This window comes from Camelus dromedarius, chromosome 9 (genome assembly GCF_036321535.1).
Source record: "Camelus dromedarius isolate mCamDro1 chromosome 9, mCamDro1.pat, whole genome shotgun sequence".
NCBI classification, from domain to species: domain Eukaryota; kingdom Metazoa; phylum Chordata; class Mammalia; order Artiodactyla; family Camelidae; genus Camelus; species Camelus dromedarius.
Genome location: NC_087444.1, coordinates 37044827 through 37067186, shown reverse-complemented (window position 1 = coordinate 37067186; position 22360 = coordinate 37044827). Strand labels below are relative to the sequence as shown.

The following is a 22360-nucleotide window of genomic DNA, read 5'->3' as shown; positions in this document are numbered from 1 at the left end:
TCAGCAGGCCGCTCCCAAACTCTCAAGGGGCGCTCCCCAGCCTCTTACTAGCCCACCTTCATGCAGGAGTTTCGCACTTGGGACTGGCTGGGGCGGGCAAGAGATTTCGGCCCACAGATCTGTTCAGAACCAGCCCCTCCCCTCCCTCTCACCCACAGGACACTGCCGACCCTTGAAAGCCCCTAGCTGGGACAAGGAAGCTGCGGGGGCCAAGGTCCGGACCCTCCCTCCCGTTTCTCACGGAAACTGCCCAATAGGCCGCAGCTGCCACCTGGCCCGAGCAGCCGCGGGTGATAACCGCGCCGCGCCCATGCTCCTGAGCCAGGATCCGCCCCTGCTTCTGCCGGCACCGAGAAGCCCACCCACCCTATGCACTAACCTGGCCGCCCCGGCCCGGCCCGGATTCCCACGGCCGCCCGGCTGTACTGGACTCGCGCTGCTTCCGGGTGTGCGCGAAGCGCAGGGGCGGTGCCCCAGTCCGAGACGCCCCGTCCGTCCCGGCGTCCCGCCCCCACGGGCTCCCTGCGGTTCCTTCCCGCCACTGTCCGCTGCTGCCAGTCCCCAGCCTGTGAGCAAAGCCCACCTGGTCCACTGAGCAGGTAAGACACCAGCGCCCGAGGTTAGACGGCAGGAAGAACTGCCTGCGTCAAGTGATTTCGAAGACTTGGGGCTCTTAGGAGACCGGAGGGCCCTATGGTGGGAGTGCTCCTCTTTCTAAAGCGGAGAACGGAGTACGGACGGATCAACAAGGGGGCGCCCCGTGGGGACCAGATTTTTCTGATGCCTTCTGGGTGGTCGAGCTCGAAGATCTCTGATCTGTACTAGTCCCTGACGCTCTGAACGGGATGCGGATGGGTCCCAGGCTCAAGCCTGGCTGAGCGTGTCAGAAGCCATAGAAGACACTAGGCACAAATTCCAGCAGGGGTTGTTAGCCTAGAATATCTGGGGAAATAGAAAACTGGCAAGTGGTGTAAGACGATGTGCAGGAAAACCTTCAAACGCCTTCAAATAAAATTGGCAACTTCAAAGAGGACGCACACTTTCTAACAAAGGCCACAGTCTGAGGTGGGTGTGCGCAATTCCAGTTGAGCCTAAACCGCCCCACGGGAGCCTGGGCTACTCGGGGGTCAGGATCAGAACTTGTACCCAGGGTCCCTCAGGCCCCCGAACTTCAAGCTTTTCTCTGCCCCGCCGGCCTTTCATAGGAAGCACCCAGGACATCTCCCCGGCGAAGTGGAGGAAGGGAAGGAACTTCCCCTCTCGGAGCGGTTTCAGCAGTGCACCACCCGCACCCCTGCTTCCTGATTGGCTTGTGGTCCCGACCAATTAAATGTTTTTCCTAATACTCCCGCCCTATTAACTCTTATCTTCACTCTCAATAGTGACTGGCTGGGCTAGGACGGGGTTTCTCAACTTGGGACCTGTGGAATCCACCCCTACTTGTTGAAATTCAGATTCCTGAGCCCTACTTTTTTTTTTCAGAGAGCCTGACTTAGTCGGTGGGGCCGTGGAATCTGTATTGTGAGCAAGTGTCCGGGTGATTCTGATGCCCCGCGCCCTTTGAGAAGCCGTCATTTCAATGGCTCTTGCAATGTTTGGGCTCAGTCCTTCCCTAGTACTCAGGGTCGAAGTTCGGAGGGAAACAGTTCAGTGAGCCCTGTGAGACTAGTCTAGGCCGTCATGTGGCTCTGAGCATACATAGAAGGAGGCAAGAGGAGATGAGACGGGCCCTCTGAGCTGGGGGGAGGACGTCGTTGTCTAGAGTCAGGGCCTTGTGCAGCTGCACTCCAATTTCCTCAGGGAAGGTTTGGTAACTGGGGAAAAGATCCAACAGCATCGTCCAAAATCCAGGTATTCACCTTTATCAACTTCGCACACAGGTCGTGGTGAGTTCCTTTTAATATAGCATAAAATGTGAATTTGTTCAACAAATGAGAGTGTAGTTTAAAGGAGAATCAGAAATCCTCAGCATCCAGGACTGACTTCGTGGGTCTGAGACCAGTGCAGCTGCACAGGGCCCCACACTTGGCTTAATAGCTTGGTTAAATGCTCTGCTATCACTGTCTTGGAATCCTTAATAATGTTTTGAACAAAGAGACCTGCATTTTCATTTTGCACTAGGCTCTGCAAATTATTTAGCAGCTCCTTGGCCACAAGCATTTCTACACAGTCTCCAGTTATTCCGCTCAATTTTGGCCTTCCTGAGCCCAGGGATGTCCCTCTCTCTCCAGGTGGGAGCAGTGGAGCCCCCAGCCCCTGCCAGGCCATGGTGGAGCCTGGAGAACAGCTGCCAGAGGAGGTGCTGGCGCTTATCTTCCGCCATCTGCCCCTGCGGGGCCGCGCCAATGCCGCGAGGGTCTGCAAAGCCTGGGCTGCCGCTGCCACCTGCAGCGCTGTGTGGCACGACACAAACATCAGGTGAACCAGCTTTTCACCCTCCTATCTTCTCCCTCAGTGGAGTCGGATTGGGTAGATGCAGTGACTCTCCCCATATTAAAAAGCATAATCACTTCTAACACTTATTGTTCACCTACTATGTATCAACCATTGTTCTAAGTACCTTACATATATTAATTTATTTAATCTTCATGAAAACCTTATAGATAGACGGTATTATTATCTCCATTGCACAGATAGGAAAATGAGGCGGAAGATCTAATCACTTCCTCACTCAGCTGAGAAGTGGCACAGCCAGATTGTGAACCTACCATCCAGAGGCCACGCGCCGCCTCCTTAAAGACTGTGAGGAAAACCCAGTTCCTAAAATATCATTGGCTCTCCCTGGCACGGTTTCAACTAGTGGCAGATGCATCTGAAGTCTTCTAAAGAAATAGGATGGGAGTTCCCTCCTAGTATCAACTTGGAGCGACCAGGCATGGTCAGGACAGGAATGTGTGTGGGCAGGGCGCAGGAAGTGAGGATGGTAGCTGGAACCCAGGCTGAGGGGTGGGTAGAGGCTTCTCTCCAGGTCGTCGGGACTCGGCTGATGCCTTTTCTCTACCACTTTATCCCCAAGTTGCGAATGTGAGCTAGAAGGCATGCTGCCACCGCATCTGTTCGCCTGCCTGGACCACATTCACAATCTACGGCTGGAATTTGAGCCGTCGAGGGAGCCGAGCCGCCGGGCGGCCACAGATTTGCTGACCGCACTGGCGGGCCGTACCCCTGGGCTGCGAGGCCTGTGCCTGGAGTGCCGCGGAGAAAAGCCTCTCTTCGACTCCGGTCGCGACGTCCTGGACTCCTTGCACGCCCTCTGTGGGGCCGCCGGCGCACTGCGCCACCTTGACCTGCGGGGATTGCCCTTCACACTGGACGATGCGCTGGTGCTGCAGGTGGCACTCGGCTGCCCCGAGCTCCGCAGTCTTTTCCTGGATAACGGTACGCTGGTGGGCAGCGTGGGGCCCGGCTCGGTGCTGGAGCTACTAGAGGCATGCCCGCGCCTGCGCGCCCTCGGCCTGCACCTGGCCAGCCTGTCGCGTACCGCGCTCGAGGCACTGGCGGCGCCAGACCGCTCGCCTTTTGAGTTCCTGGCCCTGCGGTGCGCGTGCCCCGAAGATGCACGCGCGCCCCCCCTGCCTAATGATGCCTGGGCGGCGCTGAGCCGCCGCCACCCTGGACTGGCCGTAGAGCTGGAGCTGGAGCCCGCGCTGCCTGGGGAAAGCGTGACGCGCGTTCTGCAGCCTGCCGTGCCAGTGGCTGCGCTGCGCCTCAGCCTCTCTGGGGACACCGTAGGCCCCGTGCGCTTCGCAGCGCACCACTACGCCGCAACTTTGCGCGCGCTCGAGGTGCGCGCCACGTCCTCGGCAGAGCTGGACACCGCGCTGGAGGAGTTGGCGGCGCGCTGCGCGGAGCTGCGCGAAGTGCACTGCTTTTGCGTAGTTAGAGCCTCAGTGCTGCACTCCTTCCGCGCGCACTGCCCACACCTGCGCAGCTACACGCTGAAACTAACGCGGGAGCCACATCCCTGGCGGCCCACGCTTGTGGCGTAATGGGACAAATCCTCTTTCACCTCCTTGCGGACATGTGGCCTCTGAGATGTTCCGTGGGTTTACCCAGGGGCGCGCCAGCTGCTAGCCCGCTTCTTTAGAACTCTGTTGCCTTTTGTGCCTCTTGAGGATTGGGGCCTACGGGATGGCGTCGGGACTAGCTCCGAGCGCCCTGAGTCCACTCGCTCTCAATATCTTCAGACACCTACTGTCCCCACCCTTCCAGGATCACCCTCCTCCAACCCCACTCTGCAAAGTTTGCGCTAGCTCGGCGGCCCCAGCATAGGGGAAGGGAGGGCACTGGTGCAAGCTGTGCCTTAAGGGTGAGTGTGAAATAAATAAATCAAGCAGAATCTCAAGCGTCCTGTGAAAGGCGGTGTCGGATCTCAAGGGGGAGGGCGGAAAACCGTCATTGGCCAGGGGAGGGGTCGGGACAGAAGTGGGAGAGTCTCAGACCTCAATGTCTGTTTCTACTGGTGCGGCTGTGGGGGTCAGAGGCGGGGCACTCCCATCTTTGGAATGACAACAACCCAGGGCTCGGCGGGAGGATGCCAGTTTCTCCTTTCCCCGCCCCCAACCCCACTCCTATCTGCCCCCCATTCAAGGCTTCACTGCCCTCACGCCATCGCTTTAAAGGATTTTCCCAGCCCACACAGGCTGCGCCAGGGGAATTTCTCCCGAAGAACAAAGAGGAAACAGCGGGTCTGAGAAGCGTGGAACTCGAACCCATGCCTCCCTCCCCACCGCACCCCTCCACGTGCATCCGCTCCCATACTGCCCTTTCGGTCGGCTGATGCCGAGGCCGCAGTCTGAGCCCCGCCCCGCGGGTTCGCACGTGGCCCCCACCTGACCGGGCGCCCAGAGGCGGAGTAGGGCGGGGCGGGCGGCAAACGCAGCACTTTCCGCGGCTTTGACAAGCCCGCGGCGGCCGGGCTCCAGCGCTTAATGCAGCTGAAACTGCGCCATGCAGGAAGCCCCAGCCGCGCTGCCCTCGGAACCCGGTCCCAGCCCCGTGCCTGCCTTCCTCGGCAAGCTATGGGCGCTGGTGGGCGACCCAGGCACCGACCACCTGATCCGCTGGAGCCCGGTGAGGGCTGGGGCCCTTCGACTTCCTCAGTGGTCCCGGGGATCCCTCCATTTCAGTGAACGTCCATGCTCACCCAACCCCCGCCTGGGACGGGGCTGTGGGTCCCTTGATTCAGATGTACAGGGTATGCGACGGCTTGGAGGGGGTGTTCGAGATAGAGGTGAGGAGACTTCCTCCCGGCAGAGGAAAGGGTAGGAGCCTTTCGGAGACATGGAGCCCGAAGAATCTTCGAGGTCATTTAGTTCCCACCCTACCCCACCAGGCAGATCGGAAAACAGAGGCCAGGAGAAGGGAAGGGCTGGGTCTGGTTCTAGCTCAGAGTCACATCGCGGGACTGGGAGCCGTCCGGGGCTGGAACCCAGGTTTGGCCTCCGATCCTCCTTTCAGAGAACCGAGTACGGAGTCTGGGTAGGCTGGGATAGAAATTCATTGTGGGCGTCCCAGGCTAGGCCTCAGAGCTTGTTCTGGCCTGGCCTCGTCCCACGTCCCCATGAGCGGCAGCCTCGGTACCCAGAGTGAGCGCGAGTATGTGTGTGCGCCGGCCAGAGCGCTGGCTTGGCCGTGGGTGGGCGCGGCTCATGGTGTCGTCGGGTCTCGGCCCGCACTGTGGGTGGGCGGGCGGTGTTCTCCGTTCTCCGCAGAGCGGGACGAGTTTCCTCGTAAGCGATCAGAGCCGTTTCGCCAAGGAAGTGCTGCCCCAATACTTCAAACACAGCAACATGGCGAGCTTTGTGCGACAACTCAACATGTGTGAGTCCCTAGGGAGGCCGGATGGGAAGCGGGTGTGGGTGACTTGGTGCGCCTAGATGGGGCAATTTACGCCCCCACGCCCCACTCCATAGACGGTTTTCGCAAGGTGGTGAGCATCGAGCAGGGCGGCCTGCTCAGGCCTGAACGGGACCACGTCGAGTTCCAGCACCCAAGCTTCGTGCGCGGCCGAGAGCAACTACTGGAACGCGTGCGGCGCAAGGTGGGAACGGCCTGCGGAAACCAGCAAATCCGGGAGCTCTGGTCCTGTTCCTTATGACTCTGACCTGACGGTGCCTCCCACCTGCAGGTGCCTGCGCTGCGCGGCGACGACAGCCGCTGGCGCCCTGAGGACATGGGCCGGCTGCTGGGCGAGGTGCAGGCTTTGCGGGGAGTGCAGGAGAGCACCGAGGCGCGGCTGCGGGAGCTCAGGCAGTGCGGGGGAGGGGGCGGAGGAGGATGGGGAGGGGGACGGGGGTCTGGGCGAGAGGACAATGGCCTCCAGGCGATTCTCTCGTGCCTTGGCGCCTCCACTTAGACCAATGGGCTCAGCTGTGGAAGACTGTTGTCTGTGGATGGATGATCATCTGAGTGGTCGCGAGTTCAGGCCTGCCATTCTGGGGTGGGGTGGTGACTGGGCGAACTCTCAGTTGCCTCAGCACCCTCCCCCGCCTTTCCCCCAGGCAGAACGAGATCTTATGGAGGGAGGTGGTGACACTGCGGCAGAGCCAGGGTCAGCAGCACCGGATCATTGGCAAGGTGTTGCTCTCCCCCTACCCAATTTCTCTTGCCCATTCCTGAACATCCCCCCTTCCACCTAGTCCTCGAACCCACCCGGAAGTGCCTTGTTAGGGTGGGGATAAGGTCCAATGAGTTGGTCCTATGCTTCCTCTTCAGCTGATTCAGTGCCTCTTTGGACCACTCCAGGCTGGGTCCAGCAGCACAGGAGCTAAGAGAAAGCTGTGAGTGAGAAAGCCACCTCCAACCCCTTCCAGGACCCTCTCTGCCAAAGGCCCCATGCAAGGACTCCTTCCCCTCCAGGAACTCCTTCACCAGAAATCCTCATTCTTTCCCCTTAGACAGCCGTCTTCCTCACCCCATGGCCAGCTCCCCAAGAGCTCCTATCCCGGACTTCCCCCCTCCACCCCCAGCAATACCTCCACTCTCAGATCCCTCAGTTCCAGGACCTTAACCCCATATTTCCACCCCAGCATCCCCTTCCCCCTCACCCCAAAACATCCCAACAGCAGAGGGTCTGGGGCTCAAAACATGCTCCCTCCCTCCCCACTCTACCCCCAAAGGGCCCCCTCTCTGTGGGGAGCCCCTTCTGCCTCCAGCATGTGACTGATGCCCTGGCAACAGGCCTCAGCTCTGCTGACTTGGCTGCTGGGGCCTGTGGGAGGGAGGTGGTGCAGGCTGAGGGGCATGGGAGATGAACCTGCCCAGCCCCCTGCCAGTGTCCTGGTCACCCTGCACAGGTCCTTGATGCTGGATGAGGGGTGCCCAACACCGGCCAAATTCAATGCCTGTCCCCTACCTGGTGCCCTTTTGCAGGACCCCTACTTTATCCAGTCGGTAAGTTTTTGCTGCTTCTCTCTTCCCTAGAGCACAGCTCTGCTTATGGAGAGCCTATTCCCTTTCCCTATTCCCCAAAAAGAAGATGAAAGCCAGACCCCCACACCCTCTAGACCCATGATCCCCAGTATGGAATGAGCCTCCCCCCCCTCAAACCTTCCCCCTTAGACCTAGTCTGGCTCACCTTGTGGCTTGAGGTGAAGGGCTGGGCCTAGTCTTCTACTTACAGCCTCTGCCAGAGACCACCTTGGGCCTCAGCAGCCCTCACAGGACCAGGGGCCCCATCATCTCTGACATTCCGGAAGACTCTCCGTCCCCTGAAGGAACCAGGCTCTCTCCCTCCAGTGGTGGCAAGAGGTAAGAGGGACAGGGGGTGCCCTCAGGGGAGACTGTGGGGGGAGGGACTGGCAGCCCAGATGGCTGTGGGAGGAGGGGGAGAGGTCAGCGCCAGGGTCTGGTTGAAGCTTTTCTCTGGTGCAGGGAGAAGGGCCTGGCACTGCTCAAAGAAGAGCCGTCCAGCCCAGGGGGGGAAGGCGAGGCCGGGCTGGCCCTGGCCCCAAACGAGTGTGACTTCTGCGTGACAGCCCCCCCACCGCTGCCTGTGGCTGTGGTGCAGGCCATCCTGGAAGGGAAAGGGAGCTTCAGCCCTGAGGGGCCCAGGAATGTCCAACAGCCTGAACCAAGGGGCCCCAGGGAGGTACCTGACAGGTGAGCAGAGAGCCCATTCTTGACTGTAAGCCCTGTGAGCCACTTTTGCAGACAGACCAGCACTAACTAGCCCCTGAAATTTCCCAGCCTTGTCTGCCCCTTGGTGGCTGAGGGGGAGGTTGGGCACTGTGATCTGACCTGATTTCTCAGACTTGCTCTAAGGAGTACCAGCATCAGAGGCCCCTGGAAAGTGGAAACATCTCAGTGGTAGGGTTCAGGAATCTGCATTTTAAATGAGTTCACTGGGGTAGTTGTAAAGATCTTAAAGTACACAACACTTTAAGAACCACTGGTATTGCAATTGCAATCATAGGGAGGGGCACAACCCAAACCTTAGGTGAAAGTTGGGAGGCAGAGGCACTCTTTGTGTCCCCCTCTCCTATTGTTTTCTAGATGTTGTCAGATTTAGATCCTGATGTATCCAGGTTGCTTAGGAACCTAATGAGGGGGTGGGGGTGGGTATTGCAGGCCAATGGCAGTTCTCTTTGTACAGGGGGCCTCTAGACCTGGAGAGGGGAGGCCGGAGCCCAGAGAGTCTGCTGCCACCAATGCTGCTTCGGGCCCCCCCTGAAAATGTGGAGCCTGCAGGTCCCCTGGATGTGAGTACACCTTTAGCAGGGCCCAGTGGGGCCCAGCTCTTTGTACAGACTGGGAAGGGCACCAGTGACCTAAACTCCCCCTAGGTGCTGTGCCCCAGCCTGCAAGGGCGGGAATGGACTCTGATGGACTTGGACATGGAGCTATCCCTGGTAAGATGGGGGTTGGGAGGACAGGGGGCTCAGGGTTGCTGAGCCAAGCCCTTTGGTCTAGGGCTGTTCTCCCTCAGCCAAAGCCCCAGCTCCCCTCTCCAACTCCCTGGCTCCCCTTCCCAGCTGCTTCCTGGGGTTCTCTCATGCAGTTACAGCCCCTGGTTCCAGAGAAGGGTGAGACTGAGCTGGCGGTCAAGGGGTTAAATTCTCCAGGCTCAGGTAATGATTGTGGTGACTCAGGACCTGGGGGAGGTCGACTGGCCTGAGCTGCCAGGATTGGGTGGGCTGGGCATTTGGTGTTTTGGAGGGAAATCCCCTGAGTTAGGCTGCTTTGCAGAGTGCTGCTTAAGCCACTGGGTGAGAGTGGGGAGGCTGAGAGTGGCTTTTTATCCTAACTGACCAGAGGCAAGGCAAGTGAGGCTCTCATTCCCCAAAGAAAGGAGGTGACCAATTCTCCCTGCTGAGCACAGCCCCAACTCCTCCTAGGGAAGGACTCCACACTCGGGACACCGCTTCTGCTGGACGTCCAAGCGGCTTTGGGAGGCCCAGCCCTCAGCTTGCCTGGAGCTTTAACCATTTACAGCACCCCTGAGGGCAGGGCCTCCTACCTGGGCCCAGGGGCCAACTCCTCCCCCTGAAACCCCCACCACCTGGAAGACAGCCTGGCTGAGGGGTTGGTCGGCAGCAGCACGTTGTGCTCCGCTTTCTTGAGCCCCAGGTGGAGGCTGAGTGAAGCCCTCCTACTCGGAGGCCCCTTTCTAATATGGAGACCTGCATAAAATTGCGTTTTTTCCTGTGTTTCTGGTCTCTTTTCTCTACCGGCCAGAGAGCACCGAAGTCATGGTGGGGGGCGATTTTGCATTCAAAGAAGCGTCCACCTGCAGCAAGGCTTAAGGAAACACCCAGAAAGCCAAACACAAAAACAAAACCCAAAAACCAAAAGGCAAAGAAGCATCCAGATCCTAGAACTTTAATCTTTAATCAAGGAACCCCTGGAGAGTGGAGGTGCTTGAGGAGCCTGCCCCTAGTTTTCCTGCTTAGGCCCCTGTCCTCCGGGTCTGGATGCAGGGCTGGCGCGCGGTCACTGAGATCGCCGGGAAGCGGGGGCTTTTAGGGTCCCACCCAGCTCCGCAGTGCATCCGCTCTGTGATCCTGCGTAAGCTGGTCTCGTTCTCTGAGCCTTATCTGTGACAAGCAGAGAGGGGTCGACGAGAGAGTAGGTGTAAAACGCCTGGGAATTGCTGGGGTATTTGGGGACGCCAGCTGAACTGTCTTCTCCCTGACTCACCCAGCGCGCGCGGGGTTGAGAGGGAAAGCCCACTACGTGTACGTGCCCAGGCGGTACGCGGCCTCTGCGGCCTGCCTCCCCGCGTCCGAAGAACGCCCCCCTTTCCCCACCCCTTCCCGGTTCCCGGCAGTACTGGCCGCCCCGCCCCACCGCAGCTGCTGCTCCCATCCCCACCCTGCCCGGCCCTTTCTGCCTCGTCATCTCCTGGCCCCTCCTGCCCCGCCGAGGCTCGAGGATCGACCCGTGAGTGGGGCGGCCGGGAGGACACGGACTGGGAGCCCCACCCCTGCGGCTGGGGGAGGGAAGAGAAACTGACATTAGGCAAAATCCGCGCCCCACCACCACCAGCCGCGCCCGAAGGAAGTCTGTGAGACCCTCCCCTCCGCAGGACTCTAGCACTGGGTCTGGGTGGAGGGGATGTAAGGGGTCGCACGAGCTCTAAGGCTCCGGCACTTTCCCACAACCTTCGCTCCTTAGCAAAAGAACGCGCGCAGCGAGGTAGGAAGGGCGGCCAAGATCTTCCTCTCCACCTCGCTCCTGGAGCTGCCTGGTGCTCCAGGAAGAATCTGAGCTGTGACCATTGAAGGACATAAATTTGGAATTCATTTCTGAGCATTTAGTGTCAGAGGACCCAGACCAGCTGGGGTCTCTGCAGTCCAAACAGGACAAAGGGCAGGACTTGGATAACGGGAGGAGGAGGCTAATGTGAAAATAACGGGGGGAGGAGTGAGAGAGAAGGAAGGGCCAATATAAACTGCCCCTTCCCTTTCTGCACCTGTAGAGAGTAGGTTCTGTCCTCTCTCCCTTCCTGGACCTGTGATTGGAGGGGCCGTCTTTGAAAGCCCCAGGTAAAGAGGCCAGAGGGTCCATGTATATACAGTGCAGTGATGTCAGTGAGGGTATATGCTGTTCACTGGGGTGCAGAGGAGAAGGAACCATTCTGCCTTTGGAACACTCAGGCGTTGTTGTGGATGAGGGGACATCTGAGTCTTGGAGGATGGGCCCACAGCATGGAAGGAGGGAAGGGTATTCCAGGCCTAGGCAACAGCATCTGGTTTGGAAGTGCCAGGGGCTTAGCGAGTTCTCCCAGTACTGAGTGACGGAGGGAAGTAGGGGAAAGCCTGGCCATCCATGGGGTGGGAGGTCGCTATAGCTGCCAGGCCAGATAGTCTGGATTCTCTCTGATGGCCAGTGGGGGTCGGGCGACAGGTAGTTATGGTGGACATTCTGCTTGGCAGGAGACCTATTGTAGTTCAGGCTGGAGCAAGTCAGATTCCAATTCTGTCACTTAGTCTCTCTGAGCCTGTCTCCTTGTTTGTAAAATGGGGACAAGAGCCCAACTTCCAGGGAGTTGTCAGAGGCACTATTCTGCGGGGGTGGTGGGATGGGAGTGAGAGGTACTCAGACAGACTGTGATAGGAGGTGAGGTGACCATGGTGGGGTTGAGAGAGATGCTGATGAGACTCAGTGAGAGGAGGGGAGCAGCATTTGTCACAGATGGGACATGAAGGGAGATGGATAGACAAAGGGTATTTCTGGTCCCTGCTCATGGCCTGGGGTAAGGGCTGACATTTCAGAATGGCTAGGAAGAGTGCAATGACCAGAGAGGCATAACACAACACCAGATAGTGAGAGAGACCTGGGAGGCAGGATAGGGACTAGGACCAAATCCGCTCTCCCAGACCTAGAGCCAGGTAAGGAGGTAGAGGAGGGACCCTGAAGGAGGTGCTGTATGGACAAACGGAAGGCCAGGGGAGATGGGCTGAGAGAGGGTGTGGGCCAGGGCCTGACCTATTTGCCCCTTAATGCCGGGGGCCTTGCTGCCTGGGTCAGACCACCCAAAAGGAGGTGGGCCATTGTCCTTGTTAATAAGTGAACAAAGCAGATTAATTTCTGCCTAACACCTGCTGTTTGGTAGAGACAGTCTCTCAAAATGGGACAGTGCATGGAGGAAAACAGTGAAAGTTTGGCATTTGCTGGTAGCTTTCATGAGTTGAGCCCTAGGTACTTCAAGATGAAGGCTGTGAATCATACCCAGGGCAGCAAGGAGATAGTCTGGTCTCAGGTGATGTCAGGAGATCTTGGTCAGAGCGAAGACTGAAGTATCCCTCCTCAGATATTAGAGAACCAGGTGAAACTGCGAGACCACGTTAGGGTTACAACATGGTGGTGGTATTGGTGGGGGGGGGGCAGGGGCAGGGCCTGTTCTAGACAGAAGGACCTCAGGGTCAGGATAAGGCGTCTGGACTTCTCTAGCAGGTGAGAGGAGCAGGGGAGGCTCTCAGCACTTTGGGGGGGATTTGGGGCTCTGCAAAGTCTAGGCTGGAAGTGAAAGGCTAGACTAAGTAAGTGGTGCAGTTGACAGAAATATTCAGCAGATAGCCTGGAAAGGACTTGAATGCAAGCTGAGTGTGTATCGGGATCAATCGTAGGTCTTTCTGCTCATTAAGTTCAGGAAGCAGATTGGGAAAGAGAAGTTGGTTTGGGATAAACTAGGTCTAAATCCATGCGGAATCTGCAAGTGGTGGGGGCTCAGGAGGAAGTCCTGTTTGAGGAGAGCTGTTAGAGGTTCCTGGGATAGCGTAGAGGAGAAGAGAGCCACAGCAGACACCTAGGGACCGAAGGAGAAGCCTGAGGAGACAGAAGCGGCGAGAGAGGCTGGAGAATGAGTCCTTCGCTGTGCCGCGGAACTGTCCGGCCGCCGGCCACCGAGGTCGAGGTGAAATTAAACCCCAGCCACAGGTGTTAACTGGGGCCCTGGGAAAGAAATCAAGGGCAGGGGAGCTCCGGCCCCCCACTACCTATCTACCCCCACCTCCCCTGCAGGCCCCACCATGGGCAACGCGCAGGAGAGGCCATCAGAGACGATCGACCGTGAGCGGAAACGCTTAGTCGAAACACTGCAGGCGGACTCAGGGCTGCTGCTGGATGCGCTTCTGGCACGCGGCGTTCTCACCGGGCCCGAGTACGAGGCTTTGGATGCGTTGCCTGATGCCGAGCGCAGGGTGCGCCGCCTGCTGCTGTTGGTTCAGAGTAAAGGCGAGGCCGCCTGCCAGGAGCTGCTCAGCTGCGCCCAGCGTACCACGCGCGCGCCTGACCCGGCCTGGGACTGGCAGCACGTGGGCACCGGTGAGCGCGGGGGGGGGGGGGGCGGGGCCTAGACCTAAGGAGGACGCATGGCGTGAGGAGGGGCGTGGGGGCACGGAGTTGCGGTCTGCGGAAAAGAACCACACGTGTACAGAGGAAAACGCAGTGGGGTAAATTGAACCTAAGGCAGTCCCACCTTTGCAGGCTACCGGGAACGAAGCTACGACCCTCCATGCCCAGGCCACTGGACGCCTGAGGCAGCCGGCTCAGGGACCGCATGCCCTGGGCTACCTAGAGCTTCAGACTCTGATGAGACCAGGGGTCCTGAGGACTCCGAGGCAGCGCACTCTGGAACCCTCGAGGAACCCGAGCCGGAGCTAGAAGCTGAGGCCCCTGAAGGGGCTGAGCCAGAGTTAGAACCCCAAATGGATCCGGAGCCAGAGGCAGAGGCAGAACCAGAGCCTGAACTGGAGCCGGAACCTGACTTTGAGGCAGGAGACGAGTCTGAAGGTGTGCGGTTACCCAAACCTGGCGGGAGGGCGAGGCCTGGGAGGCGAAGGTCAGGGCTCCACCTGACTGATCACGCCCCTTCCGTTGTCTCTAGATTCCTGAAGGCCATAGCGCTGTCAGGCTGTTCTACGCCCTGGCAGGATAGGATCTGGGATCCTGCCCTGTTGGGGTCAGGTGCCAACAAGGCTCCACCTGGCCCAGTACCACTGAAAGTTAATAAACTCTGGAGGGTCAGCCTGGACTCTGTGATTCTAGATTTTTGCCCAGGAACTAGGGTGTGGATCTGTGCCTCTAAGTCCCAGTGATCTGGGCAGCCATGTGCCCACGGCCCATTCTTCAGCCCCATTCCATCCTCAATAGCCCAAGCTGCACCACTGGAGATCCCAGACCCAGGTCCCCAGTGGGACAAGGGCCACACTCTCGGGCCCTGCTCCAAGGCCCTTTTATTCTCATGAACCATTTGAGGTCATGTGCAGTCACCAGCCCCAGTCCGTGAAAGCCCCTGGGTCTGGCACAGAGAGCCAGGAAAGGGGGACTTCTCTCCACTTAGGGAGCGCTAGAGCTCACAGCCTCGGGAAGTGAAATAAGGAGAAAGAGGAAGAGATCTTGGGTAGACAGAGCCCACACACTTCACTGTAATTGTTGTTTTAATTGGCTTCTCTAAGGACTGGGAGCTCAGTACGTGTTCTGGCCAGTTAACTGGCACATTGAAGGTGCTCTATACATATTCACTGACTAAATGAATAAGAACTTTTCAGCTGCATTCACGAGTTTTCAGATGGGAAAACTAAGGCCAAGGGTGGGAGTGGGACTGGGTCAGCCTCACACAGCTGATTCTGAGGTGAAACTGAAAGCAACAATCATCTCGATGCCACTCCTGGTCTAGGAAGGGCTCAGGGCTTGGAACAACTAGGGGCCTGCCCCTCAGGCTTGATTGTGGCTGCTGCCAGACTATGCCAGCCTCTGCCAAACACCATCTATGAGTGTGTAGGCAAAGATAGGGACAGCGAGGCCAGTTCAGGGGGTGAGGGCAGGGCCAAGTGGGCTCTCGGCTCGACTCACAAGGCCCGTGGGTATGTGTGCACATGTGCACATGTGCACGTGTGTATGAGCTAAGAGTGGAGCTAGGAACAGTTGGTGCCTTCCAGAGGAGCCCTGTTCCCTCCACCAAACCTTCAGAAACTGCTGCCTCCCGGCCCCAGGAAATAAAGCACATAAACAAGGAATAAATACATGACAGTGGGAGAGGCAAAATGCTGGAAAGCATACCCCAGCCCAGCTGGGTCTCTACTGCCAGGATACCTGCCCCTTGAGTCTGTGTGAAAGCCAAGACTTCACACTCAGGCAATCACCCCAGGAGAAGGGAGACCCCCACCAGGACCCAGTGAGAGGTAGACAGCATGAAAGCTGAAGGAGCACCAAGGGGCCAGGTGGGGGAGGAAATGACTGGAGTATGCAGACACCCAAAGCCATCTCATGCAAGGATAAGTTTCTACTCCCAAACCACCCCCACCCCCATCCATGATCAGCTTCCTTCCTGCCCCCAGGCTTTCCCTCTGCTCAACAGACAGCTGGAGGTAGGGGGGCAGACTTAGTTTGCCTGACATGCTGCTGTTGGCCCTCAGGCCCCAGTAAGGCCAGCAAAGGACACAAACTCTCTGATGTTGCCACTTGTCCCTCCTGAGATGCTCCTGCCCTCCCTGTTCCCCAAGAAACACCCAGGCTCTGGAAACACAGAGCAGACAGCTTCATGTTCTGGGGGCTGATCTGGAGCCCTCTGACCAGGGCCTCTCTGTCCAGGTCTGCTACCTATAGCCTTCAACCAGCATCAGTCAGGCAGCAGGCGGCCCAGCTCCGCCTCATCCAGCCGGTTGGTGGCCATGATGTGCTCCAGCTGCTGCCGGTAGCGCGCCAAGTCCTGCATGAAGTGGGGCACCCGGGTATTGTCCAGCACCCCATGGGGCCGAAGGTGGTCTACATCTTCATAGGACACCTGCAGGAAGGAAGCTGGGCCTCAGGGGTAGGCAGAATGTCCATGCTTTCAGGCAGCTGCTCCCAGCTCTCTTGCAACAGCCCATAGCCCTGTGTTCCTGGAACTCCTCTCTCTGCCCTCCTGATCCACTCCCAACATTGTGTACCCTGAGACTCAGTCCTAGGTATCTGCTCTTTCTCTCAATACCTTCTTTTATTATCTGTGCCCTACAATCCCACTCCTGTCCCTAGTCCAGCTTCCCCCCTCACCGCCAAACCTGGGTATCCAACTGCCTTCCAAACACCTTCCCTTGGCTATCTCTCAGGCACCTCAGACTCCCCATATCCAATGCTGAATTCCTATGTCCCAGCTTATGCCAGCCTCACCCTCTTCACAGTCCCCTAGGTCGATTCCAAGGAGGAGGCTTAGAATCTGTCACTCTCCCAGAGTGGCCACTCAGTTAAAAAGGATTCCACTCTCTGAAGATCTCTCCAGCTTGCCCCTCCCTCTCCAACTGCATGGCCTCTGAGAGGTTAGGCCAGACTACCATCAATTCTGCAAGAGTGATTGGAAAGGCCTCCTCCTCTTCTCCCAGCACTCCCTTCCCTGGGCCTCCCCTTCCACAGGGAGCCTTCTAAAGCAAACATCTGTGCTACTCTTCTGCTTAAAGCTCTCAGATTCCTCACTGCTTTGGATGAAGTACACCTTCCTCAGTCTGGCACAGATACCCAGTGCCAGGGACTTGGTCCCTGGCCATTTCTCCAGTCTCCTTGGCCAGGCCTTCCTGACTGTTCCCTTAGCCTGGAAGGCTCACCTGTTTTGAGATGCAGTGTCTACACACACACACCTGTGGGCTGGGTCTCTACTATTGGCTGCCAGACTGTCATTTCATCTCCTGTGCTCACCTCCACCCACACTCCCCCAGAGAGGCCTGGCACCCAATGAGAGGCTCAGGGAATAGTGAAGTGATGGGGAGAACTGGCTGTGACTTCTGAAGGCCCGTGGCCCCTCACCTTGCCCAGCGAGGTCAGTAGCGGGAAATCGATGGTCTGGCGATGCCGCAGAATGCGCACGATGCCGTCTAGGTACACCTGGTCCTTGCTGAAGCAGCCTGTGGATACCAGAGGGTGGTAAGCCCTAGGCCGAAGCCCCACCCTAACCCCCTGCCCCCTAGATCAGGACACTCCCCCAGCGTGGGCGCCCACCCGGCAGCGAAGTGTCTGTCTGGCCACGCTTGGCGCGCACGCAGTACTCCCAGCGCACATCCGCGTCCTGCACGTAGCGCGCCAGGTCCTGGAAGAGCTGACGGAAGGACATGCGCGCAGCGCGGTGGATGGTGTAGTAGAGCAACGCTGCGCGCCACAGGAAGGGCTGCTTGCGGAACAGCACGCTGTGTAGGCTGGCCAGGCCCTCCTCGGTGGGGTTTGCTGGCCGCAACCCGTACTGCAACCGGCCCTCAGCGCTGTGCCACGGCTGCCGCGCGTTGTTCACACCCCGAAGGTAGTGGGTACCTGAGGGGAGTAGGAGGCTGCGCTTGGCCAGGCATCCAGGGGACCCATCTGCCTGGCCTGGGCCCTGCTATGCCCAGCTGGACCTGTAGCTGATGACTCACTTATCCTCATGCCCCTAAACTCAGGTTCTCACGCAAGTTCCCTCGACCCCAAACTCATACTCACCCAACCCTAGGCAGCATGAAGACCCTCCTCAGGTGAACTCGCATGCAAGGATTCAGAATCTCGCATGCAAGAATCCTCCCCAACCTGTCCAGGGCTACACACACACACACACACACATCTCCCAAACTCACACTGCCCCCCAACCCCTAGAAAGGAGCAGGAACTCATATACCTCCCTGGCCCCACATCTGGCGCAATGCCCATATTCTGCTGATGTCCCCAGCAAAAACCACCTTTTGCCCAGAGCAACAGGATTCCTGATGAGGAGGGCCAGGCAAAAAATAATAGTAGTGTCCCAAGCTCTCCTTTCCAGCCTGGACTATCCCCTCCTAAACCCAGCTCAGTGTGTCTTCAGCCAATTCCATTCCCAGGATCTGAACTTCCACCCACCCTGGAAGGCCTGCATGTTGGCTGGGCTAGTGGGACACTTAGGGTCCTCCCTCTGGCCTCTCTGGGCCTCAGCAGTCTTGCCCCCCTGTCAAGGAAAATCAAAGAGGAAGTAGAGGGAAGAAAAGATACCCAAAAGGAACAAGAGATGAGAGTGAGCCCAGAGAGTGGGCAGGCATGTACCTCTGTGAGCCAGAGGGAAGAAGTAGCTGCTCACGAAGGGAAGGGGCCTGTCCTCCGGAGGGAAGGGGGAAAAAGAAAAGGGGTGGGGTTACTGGAGCCCCTCACTGCCCCCCATGTCCCAACCCCATCTCACCCCTACAGACCCACCCACCCACCTACCCACACCCTGACCTATCTCGTGCCGTAGCATGCCCTCCAACCAATACTGGCGGGCTCCAGTCAGGTTGATGGCCAATGTTGGTCGGCTGTTCTCCACCATCATCACTGCCTGGGACAGCAGGTCCTCACTCAGCTGCACCACAACCTGTAAGCGGCAGTGCCCTGAGCCATGGACACCAGCCCTGGGGCCAGTGTGCAGGTAGACCCACTGATGTCACAGGGAAGCCAGGTTGGACACTTGGCCAGGACACCCACCCTTTCCCACCTCTGCTCAGTGGCAGCTCCCACCTTCCTGGGGCAGGGACAGGGACAGGGACATGGGCTTGCCTGTGGTCACTAGCTCCAACAGCGTGGAGGTGGGCCTGGCACTGCCAACTTGGCAGCCTGGTTTGGGGCATGTGGAAAAGGGGCCTCACAGGCAGGGCAAGCTCACCTCCCCGACACAGCCCTCCTTCTGCATGTATTTGCGCACAATGGACCAGATCTGGCACTTGGTCAGCAGCTGGCCCCCAGTTGCAGCCTCAAAGTGTTCATAGGTGCCAAACTTCTCCAGGACAGCCTCAATGATGCCAACTGCCTGCACAAAGGGCCACAGTAGTGGGTAAGGCCAGGTCTCTCAGATGGTCAGAGCCAGGGTGAGGTGGGCAATCTGGACTGACCTGATGGATGAACTGTCCAGAGGCCTCACAGTACTTCTCCAGCACAGCCGTAGGCATGGGCTCCTGGTACTCGAACTGTGGATTGTAGGTGTACTGGGACTGGAAGAACTTGTCCCGCTCATAGTCCATGTTGGTTGGCCGCAGAGCCACCAACATGCAGGGGCTTTTGCTGGCACCACGGCCTGCATCCTTTCGAGTCTTAGCAATGTGAGGCAGGGAGGCCGCAGACCGCAGGGTGCCCCCACCTGGGCTCCGGCCTCGTCCAGGTGTGGCCCGGCCCTGGGTGCCGCTCCCCTGCCGACCAGCACTGTTTATGGTGTAGGTGCTCTCACTGCGACGCATGTGGCCTTGGTGGCCCAAGTGCAGCTTTGAGAAGGGCTGCAGCTCAGGCCTGGGCCGCAGGGCTGAGGGGACAGACACAGCCAGGGGCAAGGCCAGAGACTGAGACCAGGGGTACAGTGCTGTTCCATTTCGGTCTGAGGGCTTCAGCCTACGGCCCAAGGATGAGGGACTGGCTGGTGGGCTGGGGGGTGTCTGCTCATACACCTGAGCCCCTGAGTCCAGCACCATTCTGTTCTGGGGGTCACATCCAGCCAGATCACTCCAATTCCCCACACTGTTGACTTCTGGGGACACAGAAAGGCATATGGAGGCCAACATGAGTGAGTGTGGCATGAGGACCAGCAGGCCCTGTGCGCCACACTGTCTTTGCCAGGCACTTGATGGGCCCAGAACCTGATGCCAGGTCTTCTTCACCTGCCCTCTTACCTCCATCCCACTGTCTACCCCTCCAGCAGGCTCATCCAAGCAAGCTGGACTGGGGCAAAGCTGGAGGAAGAGTCTTATACACCTACCAGGATGGTGGTTACTCAAATCCCCTTAGCCTGTGAGCTCCCGTGAGCAAGGCATAAGCACCTACTCATGATTTAATCCCTGTGCTCAGCACCCACCCTGACTGGAAGCTGGTACAATGTAGCCTCAGCTGCTAGGATGACGGATGAGGGGATCTCACTACCTTATACCTGCCTTCTACCTATGGCATTTTCTCAGTCTCACCCCGCCCCTCCCACCTAGCTCCACCCATCTCCTTCAGCCCATTGGGCCTCAGTTTGAATGCCTGCATGTCCCTTGCTTATGTCAGTCCCTCCACCTGGAATGCTCTCTCTTCTCTGGGCCATCTGTTCAAATCCAAATTAGAATCAGCTTTTGGTGTACAGAGGGAAAATTCAGCAAATCCAAGGCAGTCCTTGGTATGTCCCCTATCAGAGACATCTTCCTAGTGGTCATCCAAGGCCACTGTCAGGACACTCACCCCTGAATCTGAACTATGGCTCAGTCCAATCCAGTCTCTCCCCAGAAACTGACTGAAGGCTCCAGCCTCCAAGCTCTCCTGCCTGCTCAGGGACGCAATTCCAGCATTTCTCCTCTCTCCTTCATCTCCTACATCATCAATCTCTTCCTTTCTACTGAATTCTTCCCATCAGCATAAACACAAGCTGGGGGTGGTGGTAGCTGGGTATAGCTAAGTGATAGAGCACATGCTTAGTGTGCACAAGGTCCTGGGTTCAATCCCCAAGACCTCCATTACAAAAAAAAAAAAAAAGATAAACACATGCTGTTATTTTTTCATCTTAAAAAACAAAACCCTCACTTGACACCACACTCTTCCAGCTCCACTGTTCCTCAGGGCAGCACACCACCTCGAGTCATCTATACTTGGTTCCCAATTTCTTCCTTGCTGTTCTTGCTTAAATTTCTCTCCAATTAGGCTCCCCCCGCAGTCTCCATCAAAACTGATCTGACCAAGGTCACCAATGGTCTTCATCTTAATTAGTAGAAACTGACAAAGTTAATCACTTCATTTTGGTTTGACCACGTTCTCCACTTGGTTCCCAAATACACCGGAACACAGTCCTCCCACCTCACTGGCTGTTTGTTCTTGGTATTCCTTTCTGGTCATCCCTATCTTCCTGACCTCTTAACACTGTAATGCCCTGAACCTGGAAACTTCTCTCCTCTTCTCCATTTATGCACACTCCCTAGGTGATCTCATCTACCCTCATGGTTTTAAATATGTGAGCCCAGATTTCTTCCAAAAACTTCAGCATTGCCAGTTCTCAATTCAACATCTTTACTTGAATGTATACAGGCATTTCAAACTGAACATGTCCCCTGTCTGGAATGTTTTCCCCCCATATAACTGCAAGGGTCACTCTCTCACTTTCCTCAGATTTCTGTACAAATATGTTATTAGAAAAGCCTGCCTAATACACCCTTTATAAAATAGGAAACCTCCCTTCCCCTCTCCACCACAACCTCCCTTTCCCCACACTACTGTCCTCTGAAGCAGTAATCACTGTCTGAAGTATAGTATATGCGAAGATTAGTTATGTTTTCCCCTTTTAAGTGTTCACAGCTGTGTCTCCAGAACAGTACCTGACCCAGAGCAGTTGCTCAGTAAACGAAAGAACCCAAGAGCCCTTTTCTTTGTCAGAAATGGAATCATTCCTTCCCTGCACTTTTCTTCCCCATCTAGATCTGATCCCCTCCCCCTCTTCCCCACCTCCCTGCACTCTGCCTATTGATAAGCTGCTTGAAAAGATTTCAGGCCTCAGGCTTCCCTCCCCTCAACTATACACTTCTCTGGATTCCTTACTGGTCTCTAGGCCTCTGTTTTTTTCAATCCCCTTCATCTCCACTTCTTTCATTTGACCTACCTCTTTGCAATTACCAGAATATGTCTGTTTCTTTCATGTCTCAGGTCCTTCTGCCAAAAATGCCCTCCCAATGTCTCCCTACAGCAAACTCCTAACCATTCTTCAGGGCTGGGTTTAGGCCTCACCTCCTCCGGGAAGCCTTCCCAGCGTCTTAGAGGCTCCCAGTGCCTAGGCGGCTTCTTTACCACCCTAGGCTGTCACTGTCGGAACCTAGGTCCATGTCCCCCAACATCCCCTGAATTTCTTGAGGGCAGTGACGGGTCTGATTCACCTCCATGACCCAAGCACCCAGGCCTAGACGCAGAATGAATGAAAGATGGCTGTGGGAGGAGCCCAGATTGAAGGCGGAGTCTGGTGACAAATAAGAGGGTGTGACCTGCGCCAATGAGAAACTCCGGGAGAGGATAACGTGGAAGAGGAGCCAATGGGGACGGGGAGATCGAGGAGGGGCGTGACCTGCAGCCAATAAGTGGCGGGGGATGGGGCAAAGGGCGTGCCCAATGGAGGGCGGGGCCAGAAGACAATGGAGCCTGGGGTTCCCTGGTAGATGAGGAGGGGTCGCGTCGAATGCCTTCTTGGCCTCTAGGGGGTGAGGGGATTCCATCCGCGCGCCGCGCCCCCACCTGTTCGCTCCTCTTCTCGCCGCTGTAGTTCTCGCTCCACAATATCGATCGCTGGCCGCCCAGCCCGCGGGAGCCAACGCGGTGACGCACGCACTCGGGCGCGCGCACGCTCACAGGAAGGCTTGCGGATTCGCGTCAATCTCCGCACGCGCCAAAGAACACGGTTCGGGGTGGGGCCGGGCAGAGCAGAGGGGGAGGTGTCCACCACCAGGTCACGCCCCTTGGTGGGCCGTTTTCTTAAGCCCGC

General features: G+C 57.5%; 4 protein-coding genes across 14 annotated transcripts; 3 read left to right on the top strand and 1 right to left on the bottom strand.

Annotated features, from left to right (window-relative positions):
* Positions 1-497: 497 nt before the first annotated feature.
* FBXL8 (F-box and leucine rich repeat protein 8) lies at positions 498-4345 on the top strand. Of its 2 annotated transcripts, XM_064489084.1 has the most exons (3): positions 498-599; positions 2232-2418; positions 3017-4345. In XM_064489084.1, exons 2-3 carry the CDS (start codon positions 2267-2269, stop codon positions 3987-3989), a joined length of 1125 nt encoding a protein of 374 aa, XP_064345154.1. In that variant the 5' UTR covers positions 498-599; positions 2232-2266; the 3' UTR covers positions 3990-4345. The 2 variants fall into 2 exon arrangements, with proteins under 2 accessions (XP_064345154.1, XP_064345156.1); XM_064489086.1 differs by lacking the exon at positions 2232-2418 and having other exon boundaries at positions 521-599.
* A 527-nt stretch (positions 4346-4872) lies between these two features.
* On the top strand, positions 4873-9650 carry HSF4 (heat shock transcription factor 4). Of its 4 annotated transcripts, none has more exons than XM_031458289.2 (13): positions 4873-5073; positions 5715-5823; positions 5916-6043; positions 6131-6255; positions 6504-6579; positions 6718-6782; positions 7299-7395; positions 7625-7752; positions 7876-8103; positions 8597-8702; positions 8787-8852; positions 9002-9071; positions 9339-9650. In XM_031458289.2, exons 1-13 carry the CDS (start codon positions 4951-4953, stop codon positions 9488-9490), a joined length of 1473 nt encoding a protein of 490 aa, XP_031314149.2. In that variant the 5' UTR covers positions 4873-4950; the 3' UTR covers positions 9491-9650. The 4 variants fall into 4 exon arrangements, with proteins under 4 accessions (XP_031314149.2, XP_031314150.2, XP_064345150.1 ...); XM_031458290.2 differs by having other exon boundaries at positions 7611-7752; positions 7980-8103; XM_064489080.1 differs by having other exon boundaries at positions 4909-5233; positions 5336-5823.
* A 657-nt stretch (positions 9651-10307) lies between these two features.
* Positions 10308-13971, top strand: NOL3 (nucleolar protein 3). Of its 5 annotated transcripts, none has more exons than XM_064489075.1 (4): positions 10308-10383; positions 12967-13269; positions 13432-13737; positions 13832-13971. In XM_064489075.1, the coding sequence occupies exons 2-4, from the start codon at positions 12975-12977 to the stop codon at positions 13837-13839; spliced, it is 609 nt and encodes a 202-aa protein (XP_064345145.1). In that variant the 5' UTR covers positions 10308-10383; positions 12967-12974; the 3' UTR covers positions 13840-13971. The 5 variants fall into 5 exon arrangements, with proteins under 5 accessions (XP_064345145.1, XP_064345148.1, XP_064345146.1 ...); XM_064489078.1 differs by lacking the exon at positions 10308-10383 and adding an exon at positions 10391-10507; XM_064489076.1 differs by lacking the exon at positions 10308-10383 and adding an exon at positions 10404-10638.
* A 395-nt stretch (positions 13972-14366) lies between these two features.
* On the bottom strand, positions 14367-22241 carry MATCAP1 (microtubule associated tyrosine carboxypeptidase 1). Of its 3 annotated transcripts, none has more exons than XM_010979306.3 (7): positions 21616-22241; positions 18774-19399; positions 18548-18691; positions 18127-18259; positions 16915-17220; positions 16723-16820; positions 14367-15730 (listed from the first exon to the last, which is right to left on the bottom strand). In XM_010979306.3, exons 2-7 carry the CDS (start codon positions 19341-19343, stop codon positions 15566-15568), a joined length of 1416 nt encoding a protein of 471 aa, XP_010977608.1. In that variant the 5' UTR covers positions 19344-19399; positions 21616-22241; the 3' UTR covers positions 14367-15565. The 3 variants fall into 3 exon arrangements, with proteins under 3 accessions (XP_010977608.1, XP_010977607.1, XP_031314148.1); XM_010979305.3 differs by having other exon boundaries at positions 22114-22241; XM_031458288.2 differs by having other exon boundaries at positions 18774-22241.
* Positions 22242-22360: the final 119 nt, after the last annotated feature.

Excerpts from the sequence above, each read along its gene's own strand:
- FBXL8 (XM_064489084.1), top strand. The coding sequence starts at position 2,267 with ATGGTGGAGCCTGGAGAACAGCTGCCAGAGGAGGTGCTGGCGCTTATC. Across the intron at positions 2,419-3,016 it reads TGGCACGACACAAACATCAG|TTGCGAATGTGAGCTAGAAG; the intron begins GTGAACCAGCTT and ends TTTATCCCCAAG.
- HSF4 (XM_031458289.2), top strand. The coding sequence starts at position 4,951 with ATGCAGGAAGCCCCAGCCGCGCTGCCCTCGGAACCCGGTCCCAGCCCC. Across the intron at positions 5,074-5,714 it reads ACCTGATCCGCTGGAGCCCG|AGCGGGACGAGTTTCCTCGT; the intron begins GTGAGGGCTGGG and ends CGTTCTCCGCAG. Across the intron at positions 6,580-6,717 it reads AGCACCGGATCATTGGCAAG|CTGATTCAGTGCCTCTTTGG; the intron begins GTGTTGCTCTCC and ends CTTCCTCTTCAG.
- NOL3 (XM_064489075.1), top strand. The coding sequence starts at position 12,975 with ATGGGCAACGCGCAGGAGAGGCCATCAGAGACGATCGACCGTGAGCGG. Across the intron at positions 13,270-13,431 it reads CTGGCAGCACGTGGGCACCG|GCTACCGGGAACGAAGCTAC; the intron begins GTGAGCGCGGGG and ends CCACCTTTGCAG.
- MATCAP1 (XM_031458288.2), bottom strand. The coding sequence starts at position 19,547 with ATGGAGGTAAGAGGGCAGGTGAAGAAGACCTGGCATCAGGTTCTGGGC. Across the intron at positions 18,692-18,773 it reads CTGGACAGTTCATCCATCAG|GCAGTTGGCATCATTGAGGC; the intron begins GTCAGTCCAGAT and ends CCCTTTGTGCAG. Across the intron at positions 17,221-18,126 it reads CATGCTACGGCACGAGATAG|GTACCCACTACCTTCGGGGT; the intron begins GTCAGGGTGTGG and ends TACTCCCCTCAG.